Source organism: Danio rerio, chromosome 4 (assembly GCF_052040795.2).
Source record: "Danio rerio strain M-AB ecotype USA chromosome 4, GRCz13ab, whole genome shotgun sequence".
Lineage (NCBI taxonomy): Eukaryota > Metazoa > Chordata > Actinopteri > Cypriniformes > Danionidae > Danio > Danio rerio.
The window spans coordinates 8,655,276-8,679,707 of NC_141024.2; the positions used below are offsets into that span (position 1 = coordinate 8,655,276).

General features: G+C 32.6%; 1 protein-coding gene across 8 annotated transcripts in view; it reads left to right on the plus strand.

Moving 5' to 3' along the window:
- erc1b (ELKS/RAB6-interacting/CAST family member 1b) overlaps window positions 1-24,432 on the plus strand; it is a 307,170-nt gene that overhangs the window by 2,168 nt on the left and 280,570 nt on the right. For all 8 annotated transcript variants that reach the window (XR_015942247.1, XR_015942248.1, XR_015942250.1 and 5 more), the window contains exon 3: window positions 19,553-20,408. Coding sequence is in view for 4 of the 8 variants with exons in the window: in XM_088649956.1 (XP_088506082.1) it covers window positions 19,725-20,408 (684 nt within the window). In the remaining 4 variants the exon portion in view is untranslated. The remainder of the gene's footprint in view (window positions 1-19,552; window positions 20,409-24,432) is intronic.

Genomic DNA, 24,432 nt, shown 5'->3' on the forward strand with positions numbered 1-24,432 from the left:
TCAAAGATACTAAAATGCACCTTTGAGGGACCACTGTACTACAGTCCTTTATTTCTTATTTTTAATATAACTGTTATCTTTATCTAATAATTATCTGATGTTATCTTTATAAATATACTTCATAGTACAATCTTCTGAATAATTATTAAACTGTTGTGATTATTGTTTGTTTTAATATTTAATTGTGTCAATAAATATGAGTTTTTTTTTTTATTACACATTTCCTTATTACTTTTTAAAACTTTGGCAACATCTTTAGCTCACATTTTATTTTATTATATTATTGTTGTTAATATTATAAAATTGTTTTATTAAAATGTAATAAATGGTTAATAATTGATTATGTATATGTAATATACAATCTATAAATAGCTACTATGAAACAAAGCTTGCTTGTATAAAAGAATCAATATTTCTACACTGCTCAGCAAAGCCTAAATGAGTGTACCCCTCTCATAAACTACAGTTTTTCTCAGTGGCTTTGGTGCATTTCTCACAACACTATTTACATTTGCACAACAGTTAATGCATTTCTCTAAACAATCAGTACAAACTGCAAAACTTAGTTTACAACCTGCATAAGTGCGCCACTTGGTCAAAATTGATAGCTCATTCCTCAAAAGCAAGTATTGATGTCAATGAGAGTGTCAATATTATCAAGATGAAAAGTGCTGACACCATTGTTTATGATCAAGATAGTTAAATGGCTGTCATGTTTTCATTTTGAGTTTGCTCTGTTAGTGTTTTTCAATGCAAAAAAGTCATATTTTGGTGACACTTGCTGAAAATGCTCAAGACAGCACTATATATACCATTTGCACAGCCATTTAAAAAAACTACAGTAAAGTTAGACATCACTGCATTTCGGGAGGTATCTGAGTACAAGACACTAAATATGTATGTTTCACTTGTTTTACTGTGTATGCAATTATTTCACAGCTTTGTGCAAAAGAATGAATATACCTATATTTGCAACAAACATACATTTTCTTTGGGTAGAGCTGTGCACAACTGTAAACAATATTGCAGCAAATATTGGAACTAAATCTACTGCATGTATAGGTCTGTAAATCATTCATGAAATTGTTAAATTCTTAAGACATTTTCAGAAAAAAAATTTTTCAATTTCAGATTTTGACACCTAGTTCAATATTTTTGTATGTAATGATGACTCAAGTAATGAAATGATAATTTTCAGAAAATTGATGCATGTCCAAAAGCATTCACAATCTGTTGGAAGGAATGAGAAGCTGCTACTATGATGTGCACAAATGACGAATTGTTTTGAGAAATGCATTAACTTTTGTGCAAATGTAAATAGTGTTGTGAGAAATGCACTGAGAAAAATGTAACATTATCTATAGGAATGCTAGGAAATGTATTATCCTATAAGATAAAATGTTTTAAAATAAAGGATTCATCTTGAATTTAGTTAAAATGATCAGTAAGAATAGTTTGTCTTCACATGACTATACAAAACAAACTTTTTTGAGTACTTTTTTGATTGATACTGGTTTTAAATTAGAAATAATAATTTTTAATATAGACTTTTAGGGCTGTTCAAGTTTTATAAAGCAACGAGATATTAATCATATTCAACAGGTGTCTTTTGAATCAGTCTTGTGTTGTTGGTTCTTGTATTTACAGTAGACGGATTTGGATCTTTTAACATGCCCCATGTATAATCACACACATTCTCCTCTAGATTAGACCAATAGTGATTTGATAACCATGCTGAGCAAGTGCTTTCTCTGTTGTGTGTATCTCAGCAGGTTTTTCCTCCAGTTGACACATTAGTCCTGTAACGTTCAATCCGCTGGATCAATCCGGTGTATCTGTGTTTGTCAGGAAGTTGAAATCGAGGTCTTTCTGACAATGAAGGATTAGTTTAATGTCAGATTGACCTGGTGTGAACTCATAGCCAACAAATATCACTGACCGGCACACGTCTGTCTAATTCACAACAACAAAGCTCATTTGAAAGCCATAGTTATAGGTGGAAAGTATGTATAGCATGAAATCCTTAGTCTCATTTGCTTTTCATTTTTCATTTGCGCTATGACTATACACTCTAAAAAAAAGACTTTTGCTGCTTGTTTAAACTACTTCTTACATTTTAGCTCTTTTGTTTTATATTTTGTTGCAGACATACAGTAACATCCTGCAACTGTTTTGCAGCATATGAAATGTCCCAAACACCATTTTAACTGTCCAAAATGGGCAAAATTTTTTGTCTTACTGATAGTCAAAACGTGTAAAAAATATGTGTCTGTTATTGGTGCATTAAAAAACATTCAGGAAAGAACTGCTGTGTTCAAGGCAGACATAAAGAGTTTTTCATTCTATTACACAAAGATGACTATTGAGTTTTATGTAAATTCGGACCACGAGTCCCCATATATGGACATCATTTTTCTCTATAAGTACATCACATCAAAAGATGACACTTAAGTTGTATTCTAATTAGGTTCCAGTAAGCCCAAATAGCAAAGAGAAATAAAAAATGCATGGAAAAAAACAGCTTGGGCCTTAAGAGTTTAAAAGGATCTGAAATAACACAATTTTAAAGGCTTTTTTGGGACAGTAAAACAGTTTAAGTATGGATTGGTTAAAGTGCAGTGCATGCTACATATGGATGCTGTGCAGTGAGGGGTATGGAAGAGTATGTGTGAGGTGTGTTAAGTGTTCATCAGCCTTATAGTCTGAGGGAAGAAACTTTCCTTCAGTAGGCTGGTGCGTGACCGGAACAATCGAGCGTTTTAAAACAATCAAGCGTACAATAAAACTGTAAAGTCTTCATTGAAAAATAATTAAAAACAAATAACCTTTTGTAAAGCTAAAAATGTTTAATAAAAATGTTTTAATACTTTAATAATGCTTAGAGGCCTTAAAACACACACACAATTGATAAACCTTCACTTTTTATGGTTAACCTGAAATGGCTCCACAATTGTACCTGGTCAACTATAATCCTGACTCCACATTACAGAAGATGTCTATTGCAGACTCACCTAGGTGATGTCGATGCTAAAACAATATATTGTGCAGGCTTAGTTGTGATGTACCCCTGGTTTGATCAGCAGATCCAAGCGCTTTTTTTAGGTAGAATAAAAAGCAAGTGAGAAAAGTGAAGATGTTTTGAATTGAGATGTATTATCAGGATGAACCTCTGAGATTAGGGTGTATATGATTGACCTGTCTCTCCTTCTGTAAGCTCTGGCCTGCTCCTGATTCTGATTTCATCACTGGAGGGTGCAACACATGTGAAATAAAGGGAGAATGTTTGGTGCTTGGATATGGAGACATGCAGGAAAGTTTGTCTTGTCAGCGTGTAGCAGCATGCTTTCGATTCTCTGGGGGAAGGTGTTGCTCTTGTAGTGGTTTTGAAGTTGTTTGAAATGTATTTTTTATTTTTGGATATGTCAGTGTTATGCAATCTGGAGTGTTAATAGACACACTTTTTGAACTGGCGAAGCTGTTGTGAGGATCTTTGCTGATTGGTGGTTGATATTAAAGGTGGCAAGATAGCTTTGCAAGAGTGCATCCTGATTATTATTATTATTATTTATTTATATTTCATACATCAGTCAATATAAGATATTTAATTGTCAGTGCTATTTTTATTTGGCTTGTGTTTTTAAATGTATATGTTTTAACGTTCTCTAGGTAAAGATCATATTTTAACATAATAGTAATTTAATAAAACAGTTATCTTTGCTTATCTAATGTTATCTTTATGATTAAATTTCATGGTATAATACTGTGAATAGTTATTAAACAAAACTGTAATGTCTATTGTTTGTTTTAAGATTTCATTATGTCAATTTATTATGAGTTTTAATTATTCTTAATTACTCATTTCCTGTTTTATTACATTTTCTTTTTAACTTTGGCAACATCTTTAGCTTGTATCATATGCTTAAATGCTCATTTTCTATCTTTTAATAACACAATTAAATGCAATTTATATTGAATATCACAATGATTATTAATTTTTAACATTGCATAAAAAAACTGTGATATCTGTTAAAAATGTTTCATTTTTTAAATAAAAAACAACCAATAGTTTTTTTTTTAATTTTATTTGAACAAAAAAACAACATTGTCTCAGAATATAAAACCAACCAATTGATAATTAGCATATATGCAAAATTACATACACATTTAATATGTGGCATTAGTCAGTTAATAAATTATATCTAAAATTCATGCTGCGTGATTGCAGCCCAATGTTTGGACAAATCCAACATTGGGTTATTTTTTTTTTTCAATTAATTCTTTCTTTCAATTAAATTTAAATAACGCTTTCTTTTAACCCAACAGTTTTACTTCTTATTTACCCAACGTTGGTTTACAACAACCCATCATTTTTTAAAAAGCATACTCACCAGTGTCAGGCCTATCAGTATTGACCATCTGTTCTATCTCATTTTTCTTTGTGTTAATCCTTTATTTATCAGGGGTCGCCACGGTGGAATGAACCAACAACTTATCCAGTATATGTTTTATGCAGCAGGGGCCCTTCCAACCCAACCCATTACTGGGAAACACCCATACATGCTCACGTTCATACACACTCATGGTCAATTTTAGTTCATCCAATTCACATATACTGCATGTGTTTGGACTCTGGAGGAAACTGGAGCACCCAGAGGAAAACCTATGCCAACATGAGGAGAACATACAAACTCCTCACAGAAACGCCGAGCCTGGCCTTTAACCAGCGACCTTTTAGCTGTGAGGTGACAGTGCTACCCACTGAGCCACCGTGCCACCGTTCTATCCAAATATAGAAATAAATTAAGTCATATTAGATATTAGCACGCTAATTAAACCATCAGCACAATTTTCATGCCTGGCATCACCTCACTTGTATGTCCTCCGCTAACCCTAGTAGTGCACACTTTGATGACGTCTTTCACATTCACACTTGCCCACAAATGCAAAAGCGGCTCACAGTGACCAGACCCGAGCTGTCCAGATAGAGAAAACCAGCAGGACTCTCTGTGGTTTAGCATGGTCCATCTCTGACCTAATTAACTCCCTCAGACAGACCGATGTACAAGAACCTGTCAGGCCAGAAGAAAAGCACATAGCAGTTCATGCTAGCAGGTCAGGACTGGAGATGAGCATTGATTAGCTGATGCAGAGTCCCAGAGGAGGATTCAGACAGTTAATAATGCTTTCTGCAAGAGTTTTTAATATTGTAATAATGTGCCGTCTAAACCAAAACAAACGGTCTAACTGAAAGCAAAAGTAAAACAATATGCCCGGGCCCGGTCCTCTCTCGGCTTCCTTTGCCATCGTTCCTCCTTTTATAGTCCAGAGCTCCTTCCGTGGGATTCGAGGCCGGTGCGCACCGTAATTGTAGTAAGACTTTCATTCATCATTTTCCTTTGGTTTAGTCCCTTATTTATCAGGGGTTACACTCACTATTGTAATATATAATGATATCATTATATTTATCATTATTTATTACAATAGTGTATCACAATTTTTGCCAAGTGTAAATATTTATATTATTGAACAAATTGTGCGAGCAACAATTGCAAACTATTGTCATAGACGATTAATATCGGATACTTGTAATAATATACTTATAGTTGAAAGGTCTAGAGGTCAGAATATCATATCAGATGTGCTCTTTTACATAGCCCTGCCATAAAACTTTAAAAACCATCCAAAAATTCAAAACAAGCATTACGTGGTCTAGTTTTGCAGTACTACTCTTATTGATTACACAAACACAACCTGATTCTAAGCCAAATAATCCAATGCGAAGGAGTCAAGGAAGATGGACTCAAACTCTGGTTCAGATGAAGCAATCGAACAGCGTGAACACAGCCTACAGCTATTTTGGCCTTTCAGTGCCTAGGTTTAGATCTTGTTTCTGAGGAGGTGGGAGACCCTTCTGTACCCTTGCTGATTCTCCAAAGATAATGCTGAAAAACATTTACCTTTTTCTGTTCCCTACATCCTCCGCATGACTTGTCAACAGATAATTAACAATTTTCTTTATTAATCACACATTAATGTCAGGTAATATGTGTAAAAAGAAGGTGGTTGTTTTTAATAAAACAATGTAAACCAGAAAAAAATGTCATGTAGGATTTTCTTTGAAACAATAATAATTAAATAAAACGTCAGGAGGAGGTGAAATTCCATAATAATCGCAAAGAAACTTCAAGTAGCATATTAAACATGATATTTCGAGAGTTTAAAAAAATATATAACTTTAAAAATATAAATTTCATATTTTGCAATTTTTTATGAAAAATATCAATACATATCAACAGGACAAAACCAAGATGTGATCACAATCTAAACACTTGTGATCAATATACTTCATCCGCAGTTGTTATTGAGTAATTTATAAGCCTCGATGTCCATGTCAGAGCTTCAATTCACTGATGTTTTTTTTATTTATTTATACATTTCTTTTTAGTTTAGATTACATTCAACTTTATTGTCATTACACATGTACAAGTACAACAAAATGCAGTTTAAGTCTAACCAGCAGTGCAATAGCAGCAAGTGCAGGATAGAGGTATAAGATATAAAGTGCAGTTATAGAAAAACTATGTTGATATTTACAGATGGACTATGAACATTATATACAGGTTGTATTAACTATGAACAGAGATTTACAATAAATGAATATATGTACAGGTTGCTATTAATAATCAGTAGTGTGCAGATAGACAAACATAATTACAATGTATATGTACAGTGGGTGTGTACATAATATTAGTAACATAAATGTTACGCCCTATTCACACAGGGCTTCAGCGTCAACGCTTGACAGAGGGCGTGTCTGAAGTTGGAGCTGAAACGATCGTCATAGAAGCGTCAGCCAATGAAATTTAGTTAGCAATAGGCCACTGTCTGAGCTGGTGTATTTGCATACAGCGATCTGATTGGCTGACGCTTCCGTCGGCGCTTGAAAAGTTGAGCTGGTCCCAACTTCTGCAGCGAGGAACGCTTCTGAAGCAGCGCCGACGGATCCACAATGCAGTTCGGCAACGCCTGACGTCACCCATTCAAAGTGAATGGGAAGCGTTGACGCTGACGCCCCGTGTAAATAGGGCGTTAGTCTTTCGTCAATCTTTCGGAGATTTAGTCATTGGTGACGATGTTATAGCGGGTTAGTGTCTGCTTTTATATTTGGTGTCTGACTAATATTTGCAGGTAGGGAAAATCTATCTGTTCACTTCTGCTTTTTACACTTTAACTTGTATTTTAATTTATTTATTTCTTCCACTGAACTGCAAATTAGAATAGAAACGGTATAAAGAGCACACAAACATACATACGGACAGTGATAGGTGTACATCGTTATGGGTAAAAGATGCTAGTATTCAGCACAAATCCATCAATTTCCTCTTTCTGGCTGCTCTTTCTATGAAGGAATTGTGTAAAAGCACTGTCAACGCGTGTTTCCTCGTGCGTTAGTAATGCTATATTTATAGGCTAAGCTAGCTTCAATTTTGATTTAGTTATTTTCTAATCGTTGCCCATTATGTCGTGAATATACCCCTGTAATGCATACTGCGGTCCTTTTTTTGTCTGGCTTTCTCGAATATCTCATCTGTTCGCCAAAAATGACTAATTATATCCCTGGGAATGTCTGACACCGGCGCATACACATTGTGATAGACGTTGCAGGCGTGAAAGCTTGACAGGCGGAGCAACAGTAACTAAGGAGGGCGGGGCTTAGCGAAGGGTCAATTCCAGTTCCTCTCTCATATCCAGAATGCTTCTTTCCAGGGGCTTAAACATTCCTTTTTAGCAGTTGGACAAGATTTGTTTGCTATTATTATATTCATAACACAATATATAGCAATACAAAATATCGCAATGTCAGATATTTCCAATATCGTGCAGCCACCTTAATGTAAACGAAGAAAGAAAGATGTTACATGCTTCTTTGCCTATGCTTATTAAGTCATCAATCGCTTGTCTCTTTATAACACTCGAGGTAAAATATCTGTCAGGCATCTGATTCATGTTCCCACCGTTCACCAGTTTTCAGAAGACAGAAGAGCAGTTTTCATGTGTGGACAGAATGAAATGCACTCTTGCTTGTTGTTGTCTGAATGCAGATGAATCAGCTTCTGCGCGGATGTTCAGTGATGTGAAGTGACAGGCCGTCAGACATCAGGCAGAGCACTTTAAAGTGAGCTCAAAGCTGACCTCTGTTCACTCATGTAAATATAGAGGAAAAAGGCATGCACAAACTGTCCCATTGATGCTGTAACGGAGCTGAGAGGCATGATTCATAGGATTTGGGACGTGTAATGCCGAGCGGCTTGTTTAGATGTATACAGTATTGATTATGGTAGGCAGCTTTTGCAGATTGAAATGCGAGTTGTGGCTGTGATTTAGGATGTGGGCTTGGATGTTTGCTCGTGTTTTCTGACTCAGCACTAAAAAGCATTACTTTAAAAGATTTGACTCGGTTTAGCTTCATGTCGTGAGTCATCGGCGAAATAAAATGCATTGCTTTCTTTTGTGGTATGTTTCAATTATCCTCTTTGTAGAAGTAGGGCTGGGTCATATAGTGGAGATTCTCTATTTATTTGTCATGATTTTGGGGGCAATTAGATGAGAATTTAAATTGGCCATTTGATTTAATAAGTCATTTTGGGATAATGGTGTGGTTTGTTCTTATGTGGAATAAAAATATAGATCAGTTATTCCTTTTTGGTTTTATATATATATATATATATATATATATATATATATATATATATATATATATATATATATATATATATATATATATATATATATATAGGGGGGAAAAACATTTGATTTCAGTTGTTTAATCATTGATTTTAAACTTTATTTATGTATTTTGTATATTTTATTAAATTAAATGAACAAATAAATTTAAATTAATAAATAAGTAAATTAATTAAATTATAAATACTAAATAATAACAATAAATAAAGAAAAAAAAGAAAAATTAAAGAATATAAAAGAAAAAAGTAAATAAATTAATAAATATATATAAAAAAAAAAATTTAAATAAATAAATGAAAGTAAATAAATAAAAATAAATAAAATAATAAATAATGAAAATAAATAAATTCTAAAAAATAAAATAAGTAAATAACATAATAAATAATGAAAATAAATAAATGATATAAATAAATAAATAAATAAATAAATAACATAATAAATATTGAAAATAAACAAATAATAAAAATAAATAAATAATTAAAATTTTATACAAAAATTAAAATAAAAGAATGTAAAACAGACTTAAATAATGAATAAATTAATTTATTAATTTACTGCTAAAATGCTGTTAATTAATTTTAGTTAATTAATGTAATTAATTAAATAAATAAATAAATAAATAAATAAATAAAAACAAAAAAAGAATAAAATAAATGATAAATAAATATAATAATAATAATATTAATAATTTAAAAAGTTTTTTAAAAAGTGTTTCTGCTCTTTATACCATCCTCTAGCCCCGGTTCCTTTTTCATATGTTTCTTTCCAGAGGCTTAAACATTCATTTTTAGCAGTTGCACAAGGTTTATTTACTTTTGTTAGTAAATGCCACGCAGCTTCTTCCAGAAATACAGTATTATTAAAAAGAAGGTCTATGGTTTTACCTTCTGAGCTTGATTACACAGTAAACATGGGCGAGTTTTGTTTGTGAGGATTTAGGCTAAATGTAATGGAAACTTACAGTACTTCTCCACGAGGCATTGAGAATATGCCTGCTGAAGAGGACAGATTGCTGTAATGGAAGGAAGAGATCTGGCTGGAAGGATGGATAGAGAGATAAATAAATGGAGGAAGGGTGTCTTTTCCTTACCGTGTCCACTATCCAGGTGTAATCCACCTGCCTGGGGCGAGACAGATGGCAGATGCTTTAATGGAGAGGACCATCACGGTTCTTAAAGCAACAGTTCACCTCAATACAAACAATACAAGTCTTTTTTTTAAGGTTGCAAACAATTTACATGGCCTGAATTTAAACAAACAAATTAAGTTGAAAATTACTAAATTAATTTATTTTTGTTTACATTCAGCTCATATAGTGATTAATTAGTGTGCAACGTATCACAAATCTCACGGTTCGGATCATACTAGAGTTTTTAAGTCACGAATCAAACCATTATTATTATTATTATTATTATTATTATTATTATTATTATTACTATAATTATTATATGTAATTATTATTATTATTATTATTATTATTATTATTATTATTATATGGTATTATCTTCTTCTTCTTCTTCTTCTTCTTCTTATTATTATTATTATTATATGGCATTATCTTAATATTTATCTTGTAATAATAATAATAATAATAATAATAATAATAATAATAATAATATAATACCATAATAATAATAATAATAATAATAATAATAATATGTTATTATTATTATTATTATTATTATTATTATTATTATTATTATTATTATTATTATTATTATTATGGTATTATCTTATTATTATTATAATTATTATTATAATTATTATTATTATTACTATTATTATTATTATTATTATTATTATTATTATTATTATTATTATTATTATTATTATTATTATTATTGTAAAACATTTCGATTTTTGGAAATACTATAAGTCAATGGCAACCAGATATTAATCTCTGTAAATTAGTATGTTACTCTTTATAATGCTCAATCATGCAAAAATGATCCAACTATATAGCCTCAGCAACATTCTGATCATTATTTTTCTATAATTACAGATTACATATTATATAAATAGATAAGTGCTGATAATTAGTTGTAAATTAGATAATGAAGCAATTGTAAAAGTGATTATCATCTAAAAGTAGCCTGCCATTTACACATTTCGTCATGCTGCTGGTCTCTAAGTGACTGCTTTAACCTCAGTTTGAACTCTGCTCCTCTAACACATGCGATACATCTCAGTTATTTGTGAATGGCTCTCTCTAGAGTCTAGTTGGCCTGATCTCCTTGGATGTGCCCTGTTCAGCAGAGGCTCACAATGAAGGTTTTTTATGCTTATGCTCAGCTGATTTGAGCTGCAAATAGGGCAGGTAAAACGGCAAATCTGCAGCGGTTGCTTTTTAGTGTGTTTGACAGATTTTGATGGTTTCTGTCTTTTCACCAAACTCAGTTTTCGGATTTCATATTCAATTTCATATATGCAAACAAGTGTCATATAATACAATATAATATAATATGATATGATATAATATAATATAATATAATATAATATAATATAATATAATATAATATAATATAATATAATATAATATAATATAATATAATATAATATAATATAATATAATTGGATATGATATGATATGATATGATATGATATGATATGATATAATATAACAATATAGCATTTTTTAACCTGTTAAATCTTTTTCATTATCTGTATGTGTGTGTGTGCATGTGTGTATGTATATATTTTCTTTTTAATCAAATTAAAGTTGTGAGTTTGAGAAACATATTTTTTTGTTTTATTTTTTTAAACTAGTTAGGTAATCTCTTGCAAATTAAGTTATTTATTTGTTAGTTATTAGCTTAAAATGACAATAAAAGTTAATGAATTTTAGACAATACAATACACAACAGCGGTTAGCTGCTTACAGTAACAAAAAATAATAGTTTATATACTAATAGAAAATAATAGTTGCTTACAATAACATAAAAAGTTGCCATTTTTGAATTAATTTTAGACAACTCAATACCAAAGTTTTAACTTTAAAGCTACTAAGAAATTAATATTTGGGAAAACAACATTGTGTCAAATTTAATTTTAGTTTTATTTTTTAAAGATATTTCTTCCAAACCGTGAATAAAATGTTGTCATTTAGACCATTTTGTTTGAATAAAATAACAAAATGGGCGTCATGTTTTCAAAATTGTTTTATATAAATTTTTAAACAACACAATACTCAGGTTTTAACTTCAAAACAGTTTAAGAAATCAAAATTTTGTTGAACAACCTTGATTGTGTCAAGAGTAATTTTAGAATATTTATCAGATACTTCTTACAAATTTTAAATAAAAAATGTTGTGATTTAGACCATTTGGTTTGCATACAATGACAAAAACTATTAAAACTAATAATAAAACTAATTTAAAAAAAGTTGCCATGTTCACAGACATGTTTGATGATATTTCATGTTTTTAATGATATTTCTAAATTTTTAAATACAAATGTTGTAATTTAGACCCTTTTTGTTTGCCTAAAATAAAAAATACAACAAAACTAATAATAAAATAATAAAAAGGTTGTCTTGTTTACAGACATGCTTATATATTTGTAGTCAACACAATACCCAAGTTTCAACTTTAAAACTGTTAGGAAATCAGATATCTATTAGAAAATCAATCAATATTTGGTAAAACAACCTTTTGTCAAACATGATTTTTGATGATATTTCAAAATTTTTAAATACAAATGTTGTAATTTAGACCCTTTTTGTTTCCTTAAAATAAAAACATACAATAAAACTAATAATAAAACAATAAATAAAGGTTGCCATGTTTTTTGATTTGTTTATATTGTTTAATAGACAACACAATACCCAAGTTTTAATTTCAAAAACATAAATAAATTGGTAAATCAACCTTTATTTAGAGTCATAACACAGTCATTTTACTTTTAAACCAGCAGTAATTTTCAGAAAAAGTTCAAAATAACAATATTTTATTTGAAATATGAAAAAATATGATCAGATGTTAGTAGAAAAAAATAATAATAATACCATTTTAGTCAAACTCAAGCATGTTAATCCAGGGAAACAGAATTTTCCAGCACCCCCTTAATTTTAGTCATAGACTCTGATGATGAATACATAAAGGCTGTTACATAAGCTCTGGCATTTAAAGCGTTGTCTTAACTTCAGGGAATGTTACAGGGCTCCTCATGCCCAGCGCTTTAATGATTTGCCTTCCGTTGGTTCAGCAGCGGCAGAGGAAGGAGATCTGTGGCCGCTCTGTTTCTTATCAGCAGCACCTCCGTTCACTATCACAGCCTCTGCAAACAGTTCCTCCACCAGACTCCCCTGTTTCGATTCTCTGCTTTCTTCATAGCCTTTGTATCATGTTCAGTAAAACATGTTTGACAGTCCATTTCCAGCCTGAAGGGAGTCTGCGGTCGACATACTTCAAGTTGGCTTCGTTTTCACGTCGACTGTGGCTCTAATGTTAGATTCTTTCCTTGTAAGAGAGTGAGGGTATGTTGGGTTTTGGGTACGATCACAACCATGAAAATTTCCATGCTTTTAGGATTGATCAAAACATTTCTCTGATGTGCACTGCTAGTGTTTGGTTATGGCATATGCAATACTGTTTCCGGTCTAAGCATCTACTTATGCTAATTCTAATATATGCAGGGGGGTAAAATAAGTATTGAACACGTTATGATTAATCCTGGTATATATATATCTACAAAGGAGCTGTTGACATGGCACAGATTTTGGTAAAACCCCAAAACAATCCAAACATATAAACCAAGCAAGTTTAATTGCAATGGAATGACACAAGATAAATTATTAAATTGCTTAAATGTCTTTAGTATGTCATATAAAAGGCCTTTTTTGGTAGTCATCTTCAGGACACCTCTTGTATAAATAATGACGTTGCATGCATTACTCAGGTGTGATTTCTTTCCCCTTCACCCATACTTCAATAGACTCTTTAAATCTAGATGGATCTGTGGGTCTTGTGTAGATTTAGGTCAGGTCAGGGCCGGAGTGGGACTCCTTTTCAGCCCTGGAGTTTCAAGCCAGACCGGCCCACCTTAGTTCACGACTGATTATATTAAAATAATGTCATTTCCAATTCAGTTTCTAATGACACGATCGTATCTTTTTCAAGAAAACAGCTGCTTTAGAACTTGAAATGTTTAACAACCCAAACAGTATTATATGTCTTAACAATAAAAATTAATTATTATTTTTTTTTTTTAATTAAATTAGATAGGGAAGAATCAAACTCGGGTCCTGCTGTGTCATATTGCAATGTGCTGACCACTGGACCACAATGGCGCTGTTGTTATATGATGCGTCCCAAATCGCATACTTATCCACTATTCTACGCCATTTTGTAGTATGAATAGTGTAAGTAGTGTGTTCACACTGAAAATTCTAAAAATAATAAGTGCACTTTAATTACCCGGATGATGCACTCATTCAGCCGCTAAAATGAAGTGTGCAATGATGGACACTTCACGCACTCAACGACCGCAGGTTTGCTTTCGTAGCGGAAGGGGCGGAGCTATCGGACGCACATGTTGAATAACTTTATTTATTTTGGATGGTGAAAGCAAAATTCTCCTATGAGAGTGATTATAGCGCCTCCTGATGGTGAATACGGCAATACTCACGGCAGGTATTATTTGATAATTTAGTTGTTTATTTCACTGATTTGGCAACCGTCAAACGTCATCAGGGAAACGGTTTGAATTTCCGCTTAGTAAAAAAAACATTAGTGTGCCATTTGGGACAACACTACATACATATACTATCCTGTTGAGTGTGTAAGTGCATAAGTACATAGTGCATGAGTGCATAGTGTATAGTGTGCCATTTGGGACGCAGCAATAGACTTGTCTATTGACGGCTTAATCTTTTTCTCCCCTCTCAAGATTTCTGACCTATTTATGTCAGATTTATTAATGTAGTGAATCATCTGATTTCATTGAGCAGGTGTAATATTCATTAATATTAATTATTCGAATTCTTATATTCACTAAGGTGCCACTGTTTGGTGTCGAAAAATAGTTATGTCATCATTAACCTGCAGGCTGCATTTTGCTCACGGAGCTGCGAGAAAATAAATAAAAATTGCGGAGCTGCAGCAAAATAATGAATAAAAAGAGTGAGGCTATGGTCAAATAAATAAATAAATGAAAAAAGTGCGACTGCTGAGAGTGCAAGCAGCTAGGGACACCGGCCCTCGCGGCCAAAAAACGGACCTGCCCACCGGGAATTCTCCCGGTCCTCCCAAATAGCCAATCCGGGCCTGGGTCAGGTCATTGGCTAGGCCATTCCAGCAGCTTTATTTTCTTTCTCTGAAAGCATTTGAGAGACTTCTTGGCTGTCTTTTGGATCATTGCCTCACTGAAATGTCCACCCTGGTTTCATCATCATCATCCTAGTAATGTAAAGCAAGCTAGTATTCATTTACACTGATGAGGGGCAAGGGCAGCTTTCTAGCTACTGAGAGATTTCAGCTGCTGTCTGGGCTTTCCATGTCTTTTACACCTCTTTTTTTCATGTGTTTAATACTTTTTCAAGCCAAGTTAAGCTTTATTGTCATTCCACTACACGTGTAGACATAAAGTGGCACGAAATGTCATGTCTCGCTGGATCACGGTGCTACAAAAATGATAATAAAACAAATAGAAACATAACACTGGGCGTAAGAGTCATTTTTACACATAACTATGTATACTATAAATAGTTAACTATAGACATAAGGTTAGGCAAACTATACAAGTATTTCATGTAAAACAGAAACAATATTGTGCAATATTTTGTGCTAAAGAGGATTTTAAGGTTGAAAAAGTTAAAAGAGCAACATTTTTCATGGTAATTTCACAAGTAATCATTGTTTGCCTTTTGAGTCCTTGTAAGATTGAGTTTAAGAAAAGTGTCTGGTACATATATAGAGAGAGGAGTGTTTCTACAGGTGGTTTGTCAAGCCCACTCACTTATGTGAAACGCACTCAGAAATGTGTTGTTTCATTTTAATACACATAACGTTACATCTTCGTGTCAGTTGGCGTTTCTGTGTGGAGTTTTGCATGTTCTCTCTGTAAAATAGCATCATCGTCAGTTCAAAAGGGCCACTCGTCATGCATCATGTGACCTGGTATTGCTACAAAACAAAGAAGTGTTTTACAAGAGACAATGAGGTATTTCATCAGGGATAAACACACAACACACAAGACAAAAGGCAGCTGCCGCTTGTGACTCAAACAAACAGTGCTTTTCTTTGAGCATGTACATCGCTGTGTTCGTGTGTGGTTAAAGATTGCTTTTAAAAAGGCACCATCAGTACCTTTTTATTGACTTGTACAGCTATAATTAAACATTATTAGCATTTTGTTTATTTTAAATGATAAAAAAAGCAGTCCCTGTGAAAAACTCATGAACATTGAATCTAGCATCTGCAGACATTTTTATTAATATTATAAGGTATATTATAAAATATATTGTTTATTTTTAAAGTGATAAAAGCTAAATAAATACAAACTAGCTATCGAAAAAGCAACAAACCTGTATTATCAGATGATTTTGATTAAATACAAAAGTAATTTTATTATTATGGCAGTTTAGTAGCATATCCTTATAATATAGTTTAGTCCTTAACATTATTTACTTATTTATTTATATATTTTTTTTCCACATTTCCTGGATTCTCATGTTTGTTTTGAATCTCGATGTACTGTAAATGTGGACATTTATGCAATAATTAGTATTCAGTGTATTAGGGTTTGTGCAAAAATACATATTTTACAATTATGTGAATGTCTGACAAGCTAATTCTCAATAATTCCAAAATTAAATCTGCAGATGTGAAGCATTAATAGGAATATAAAATAAAAATAATGGTATATTACACAATAGCAGCTCAACTAAAACATATGAGACCTGTCGGATAGTAATGAAAGTTTCCACTGATAATAAAGGACTGTGGGGAGAAGATGGAGAGAGATAAGGTATGAGAGACAGAAGTGGAGCTGAGAGTGCAAAATAGGTGTTGGAGTGAAGCCACGGAGCTAAAGTAAATACAGTGTGGCATGTGAGTGACCTACATAGAGCCCAGTGAAGGAGGTTAAAGCCAGACCTGTTCATTAGCCTATTATTTCCTCTCTGGGAACAGTAGGCGCCAGGGAAAACTCTGCTATCATGATAAAAATATGTGACAGGGAGAGCGATGTGACGTTAAATCTATATTGAGATATCTGATCGAGATTTCTGGTATTCTTGACCAATAGTGTGAACACTGACATAATGAAATATCCGATTCATTCATACTGGAAGCTAGAGGGACCAATTGCATAAACTCTACATTTTCATCACAGAAAAAGTAAAAACATCAAGCTGTAGCTGAATAAAAAGAAGAATGAAATGCCTAAATCAATCAAACATGACAATATCAAAACAAATCTGCAATATTTGGTTGTTTGTATTCAGCATCATACTCTTACTCATACTCAAATCTGTATCACATAAGTACTACTGTAGTACATTTATTCACTGCACAGACATGAACAATCCAGCTGCAGATTGCTTTTTTATTATTATTTCAAGGAAATCAGTTCTTATTATGGGAAGTGTTTTGACCAGTATATCTCAAATTATAAGATCATCCGTCTGTACACAGGAATTGTTTTAACTCTTCCTTCTTCTCTCCAAAGTGCTGACAAATATCCTTACTGTAGTGTGAGAGAAGACATTTTTTCCGTACCTTTGCATATGTAACAAGTTAAAATCTTTGTTTTTGCTATTATATAATTGTTATAACATAATTTATTTCCGCAGAAGTGTTTGTTCTTGGTTAAATATGTTAAAATGTATATAGTTTATTGCCGAACGTTATATTTGTAAAGCTAAAAGCTAAATTTAGCTATTAAATTTAAAATTAAAATATAATTTAAAATATAAAATTAGCTACTAAATTTAGCTATTAAAAAGCTAAATTTGCTCTCTAGTATGAGTAGAAAGAAGAAAAACAAAAATAATCTACAACAAAATATAACAGATTTTTTTTTACATGATATGTGCGGCGGTTCATTCTGCTGTGGCGACCCCTGATTAATTAAGGGACTAAGCCGAAAAGCTAATGAATGAATGAATGAATGGTATGTGCAAGATTCTTAATTGATTTTAATTATTATAAATAGTGTGGATGATCTTGAAAATACTTGATGTTGCAATAGTGCCTTGTGCTGTTTATTAGAAAAGTGTGTTTCTTTTTCTAATGTTAAAATATTAATCCATTAAATAATATTAGTTAATGTATTTACCAACCTGATCATAAAAGTAGTAATAGATTTATTAAGGTATTACTTCATCTTTCCTTACATGTTAATACCTTAAAAAAAAAGTAAAAATCTGCACCTCATGGTACCTTAAAGCAGTGTTTCTCAACCACGTTCATTGAAGACCACCAGCTCCGCACATTTTCCATGGCTCCTTCACCAAACACACCTGATTCAGATCATCAGCTCGTTAGCAGAGACTAAAAGACCTGTAATGAGTGTGACAGACAAAGGAGACATCCGAAACGTGCAGTGCTGGTGGTCCTCCAGGAATGAGGTTTAGAAACACTGGCTTAAATGTACATAAATGTGCTGCTGTAAAGTACACAAGTGTACCTTTTGAAAAGGTACCGCTCCAGTGACTAATTTATAAAGGTATTACTTCATATTTTTTAACATTAGTTATTGTAATTTAAGTTAAATAACGTTACTTCATGTTAGTTGATGTGAAATTATGTTAACAAGTACAACTTTGGATTTTAATAATGCATTAATAATTGTTGAACTATGAATAATTAATGTTTTACAAGGTTATTTATGCTTAATTCATTTTAATAATTGCATTAACTAGCATTAAGTTATGGACCATTATTCTAAAGCAGGGGTGGGTAACCTTTTTTTCAGCAAAGAGCCCATTTCTGATATTTTTGGCAAATGCATTTTTTAAAAGAGCAATTGGAGTATATATATATATATATATATATATATATATATATATATATATATATATATATATATATATGTATGTATGTATGTATGTATGTATGTATGTATGTATGTATGTATGTATGTATGTATGTATGTATGTATGTATGTATGTATGTATGTATGTATACACACACACAATAAAATACGATTACTATAAATAAAACAGGTTTTAACAAAACCTTTAGGTTCATGCACAAATCAGAAATAAACAAATATGAAGCATCGTCATGTCCATCAATGAAGAAAGACATTTTTTTTTTATTCTGGTAAATAAACTCTTTTTTTTTCTGAAAAGCAACACAATTTAAAATAAGCAAACATTTTACTATTATAAAAAAAAAAACATAGTTGCGTGAAAATATTCAAAATAAAGTATGCGGCAGTAATTTTGGCTAGTTTTAAAGAACATATATTATTGTTATTATATAAATTTTCACTAGTTTTAAAGAACAAAAATGATATTTTACTATCATTAAGTAAACAAAAGTTAAAACAACGTATATTTATATGGTAACCATGCACACACATTTGCCCTTTATTGGTGTCACGATTAAAGTTTATCCACAGCACCGCGCACGTGCATTGGTCGAAACGTAAAAATTGTATTTTCAATAGGAAACTGATTTCTACTGATGGTTATAATTTTTTAGACTGTAAAATATTTTTGAACTAAGACAGCTGGAGAGCCATGTATCTGGTCAAAGAGCCACATGTGGCTTGAGAGCCACAGTTTCCCTACCACTGTTCTGAAGTGTTACCAAGTTTGTTAAAGCTTTAAATGCTCACTCTCTCTCTCTTTCTGTTGCAGAAATATAACATGACCAGAATAAATGGATAAAACCAGCAACTCTTCAAGAAGATGAGACATTGCACTATTTAAATATAGATCACAGACCCTTTACTAGGTTTACAGAGATCACCATCTCCACCAAAAACATCTGCATTCTCTTTACCCCTGCCGTTCACTGACCAGAGCCACCATGTATGGCAGTGCCCGATCTGTGGGCAAAGTGGAAGGCAACCACACTAGTGGGAGCACCCAAAGTCCTGGGCGTTCGCCCCGTCTCCCTCGGTCCCCCCGTCTCGGCCATCGTCGCACTAATAGCACAGGGGGTAGCGGAGCCGGTGCCGGTCCAGGTGGTAAAACCCTTTCCATGGAAAACATTCAATCCCTTAACGCCGCCTACGCCACATCCGGGCCCATGTACATGAGTGACAATGAGGTGGTCACATCTGGTCCAGACCTGCCCAAAAGCACCATGACCCTGGGTCGCACCGGTGGACGAGTCCCCTACGGCGTCCGCACGACTGTAATGGGATCCAGTCCAAACATCGCCACTGGATCCCCTGGCGCCACTGATGCCATTGCTTTCGGGGACCACCATATGCCTTCCACGTTGGCGTCCACTGTGCCTCATTCCCTGCGGCAGGCGCGGGACAACACCATCATGGACCTGCAGACACAACTCAAGGAGGTGCTCCGGGAGAACGAGCTCCTGCGGAAGGAGGTGGACGTGAAGGAGAGCAAACTCAGTTCCTCCATGAACTCCATTAAGACCTTCTGGAGCCCCGAGTTGAAGAAGGAGCGCGCCCTGCGTAAGGATGAAGCCTCTAAGATCAGCGTGTGGAAGGAGCAGTACAGAGTCGTCCAGGATGAGAATCAGGTGAGAGAACAGATCGCTTTTTCCAGCAGAATGCTAAACAAAGTACAGGAGTCAACATTTGTGTATCAAAAATTTTTTAAATTGACAAAAATAAATGTTGTTCAATATACACTCAGAAATAAAGATACAAAATCGGTCACTGGGGCGGTGCCTTTTTTAAAAAAAATACTTTTTTGTTCCTAACAGGTCCTTAAAGGTACATGGTAATACCTAAAAAAATTGAAATCTGTACCTCATAGTACTTTTAAGGTACAAAAGTGTACCTTAAAGCAGTGTTTCTCATCCACGTTTGTGAAAGACCAACAGCTCTGCAAATTTTTCATGGCTCCCTAACCAAATACACCTCATTCAGATGATCAGCTCATTAGCAGAGACTGAAAGACCTGTAATGAGTGTGACAGACAAAGGAAACTCCAAAACATGCAGTGTTGGTGGTCCTCCAGGAATGTGGCTGAGAAACACTGACTTAAAGGTACTAATGTGCAGCTGTAAAGTACAAAAGTGTACCTTTTGAAAAGGTACCGCCCCCGTGACAGCTTTTCTACCTTTATTTGGAGAGTGTAGTTTTAGGACAACATTGATGATAGTTCAAATGTTGACTGCTGCATTTTCAATGTTTGTAATTTCTGACTGATTTCAGCGTGAATGAGAATATTTGAGAGAATAATGTAAAGTAGCATCAGAGTTGATGTCTTTTTGTAGTTAAAGGGATAGTTCACGCCCCAAAAAATGTATTTACTCACTGGTTACTCACTCAAGTGGTTACAAACCTTTTTGTTGAACTCAACATAAGATGTTTAAAAGAAAGCTGGAATTTTGTAATCATCCTTTGTTTTTCCTACTAAGCAAGTCAATGGTTACAGGTTTCCAGCATTCTTCCAAATATCTTCTTTGCATTTAAGACAAGTTTGGAACAAGTAAAGAGTAAGTGAACGATACCAGGATTTACATTTTTTGGTGAACTATCCCTTTCAAATAAACTTGTATGACATTTTTTTAAGACGCATTTGTTGTTCTATATAATTATAATCAGTTATAATTATAAGGTTTTTCCAATGCCCTGATTTATATTAGTATGAACTACTAGTGATTACTTCAACATAGAGCTAAAAAAGTTCATTATTTCATAGTTCATTAATTCATTATTGGTGTCTAAATGTGCCTGGTTTTCTTCTGTAGGCTGGAATAGCCTGTATTTTAGTGCTCTAGCCAAAGGGCTTCATCTGTTGAGTCGCTATGATATGAAACAGTACACCTGGCACTGCGAAAAAAAACAAAAACTATTACTTCTAGATTAGAACTGATTACTAAAGAGCATTGAATGCATGTTTTAGAAATGGCTGCATTTTTCTTTTCGAGTGGTTTAACCGTTTGGAACGGTTTGCTGAGATGAAGCTGATAATCCCAATCAAAGCAGTTTGCTGAGTTCACATAAACAGGTGTTATGATAAAAAGAGTTGATAAGTGAATCTTTCTTTATTTCTTGGCATAAAGTAGACAATAGTTCAACAAACCCCTGTTCTTTTTTCCCTCTTTCTTTCAGTCTTTTGCTTTTGTAGTCAAATTCAAAGCGTTTCTATGTAATTGAACACATGCCCTTTTCCACTTTTATTCTCCTGCCTCTATGCTGGATTTTAGCTCTGGTGTAAGTTATAATTTAGCTGTTTCCCATGTATTTTTAGTGCCTGTAGTCTGCACTACAGCATGAACTGCAGCAGAGTATAGCGTAGACATTAACTGTTTTCATTATTCCACCACCTCTTTTCAACAGGAAGATGTTTTTATGTATTTAGTCTCGTCTACATAAGTCTAGCATGAGTTTTCACCATCTGGAACTCTGGAGCTGTACATTATTGAAGGGGTTTTCGCCACAGGATGACCTTTAATGTTTAGTACTCAATCTGGCAGCCTCTAGACGTCTAATTCTCATTATTGGGACAAATAAATGTATGTGTGTGTGTGTGTGTGGATATATATATATATATATATATATATATATATATATATATATATATATATATATATATATATATATATATATATATATATATATATATATATATATATATATCCCATTGCACGTTTCTGCTGTGTGAATGGCTCTTAAATCAATGTAGGGTAAAAAAAAAAGGCCAGAGCTCTTCATTGTTATTGACATAAATTGTATCACGATTCGAAATAATTCATTTTTTTGCAATATGATATTTAAATAAAATATATGCAATATTTAGTCTTCATTATAATATATTCACTACAATAATCAATTCAATAGTCTTCATTATGTAAACAACTGTATACATTTAATCTCTAAGCTACCAATTTTATAATTTCTTGAAACTAAATAGCTTTATTATATATATATATATATATATATATATATATATATATATATATATATATATATATATATATATATATATATATACTTATTTTGCTATTATTATTGCACTTTAGAGATTATTTAATCACCTTTTCAAGCCTATATCTTGTAACGTGGACTTTTTTACAATTCTTAGTTTACTTATTGTAATATTTAGTTTGTTTAAATCATGAGTTTTGGCTTTCTGCTTTAATTTTGAATTAGTTTTGCATTCTTGACCTTGTTTCTTACAATTCCAAGTATGTTTTTTCAATTCTGAGTTTACAACTCACAGTTCTGACTCTTTCTTGCAGTTCTGAGTTTCCACTCTGCAATGCTTTCTGTCTTGCAGTTCTTCTGTATATTGCATTTTCAGGTTTACGTCTTACACTCTGTTGCTTGCATTTCTGAGTTTACATCCTATTATTCTGACTTTTTTTTCTTGTTTAGGTCATGAATGAAAATAATTCTGAGAGAGTACTAAAAACGTCGACCCTTTTTCTCAGTTGCAAACTTGAAATGTAGAGAAATTTACAATTGGGAAAAATTTAATTGTAAGAATCACATTTATTACTAGTTTTACTTTAAGTAATTTTTAGTTAGTTTTTAGTTCAGTAGTTTGCATATATTGCTGTGTTTTGCAGAGTTACCTTTTGAACAGTTGGATGCGGTATATTTTCAATACTTTTTTTAAACAATTTTATTGGTTTATTTATTTATTAAATGTGTCTGACTGTGCATCACTTTTGCTTGGTCTGAATCATAAGCCTAATGAGTGGCTTGCCGTCACTTCCTTTGATGCTTTTGATTCAAGCCGCGTATTTGATAAAGAGTCTGGTGACGTTTTTGGGTTATGTGGTGCAAGACGTGGCCTTAACCCACATGACAGCCCACATGATCTGCTTGGTTAAAAGTGAACTGGAGTATCTGACTGATGAAGTCACGAGGGGGTTTATCTAGAATAGATGAACTGGATCAATATGGAAAAGAACCTTGATCGGTTAAATGAACACATCTGTGAGTCTGCAGAGATTCATTCAAAGGAGCAGGAATGAATGGAATGAGGCTTGAATGCTCCTTTGAGACCTGTTCAATTATGAGATGTGACACAGCAAACCCTTTTAGTCAGACCACTCTCATTCATTCACCTCCTCTGCTTGGATTTCTCTCTTCATTCATTCAACCCACATGCTTGTTCACTAGATTCGTGACCCTGCTCTGACTTTCATTTAGGGATGATGCACTAAAATATATATAATATATAAATATTATATATAAATATAAATATATATAATATTTATATAACTAACATGTAAACATACAAAAAAAACAAAAAACTATTTCCTTGAAACTACATAATATTATGGAAAAGTGTGTAAAAAAACTTATATATGCACAAAAAGTAATTTTATTTCCATTGGTTTAGCATTTTCTTTTGATTAAAAATGTATGGAATTAGAATTTTTTTTTATTTTAATAAAAGCATATATATCTCTCCGTATTTTCTTGAATTGCAATTTTAATAATTTTATAAAAAAAATGCCTACCCCCATAACATAATAAATAAATTAAAGCTTTTTAAAATAGTAATATCTATTTATTTGTTTATTTTTGTTTTGTTTTGTTTTGTTTTTATTTTATTTATTTTTTTATTATTTTTTATTT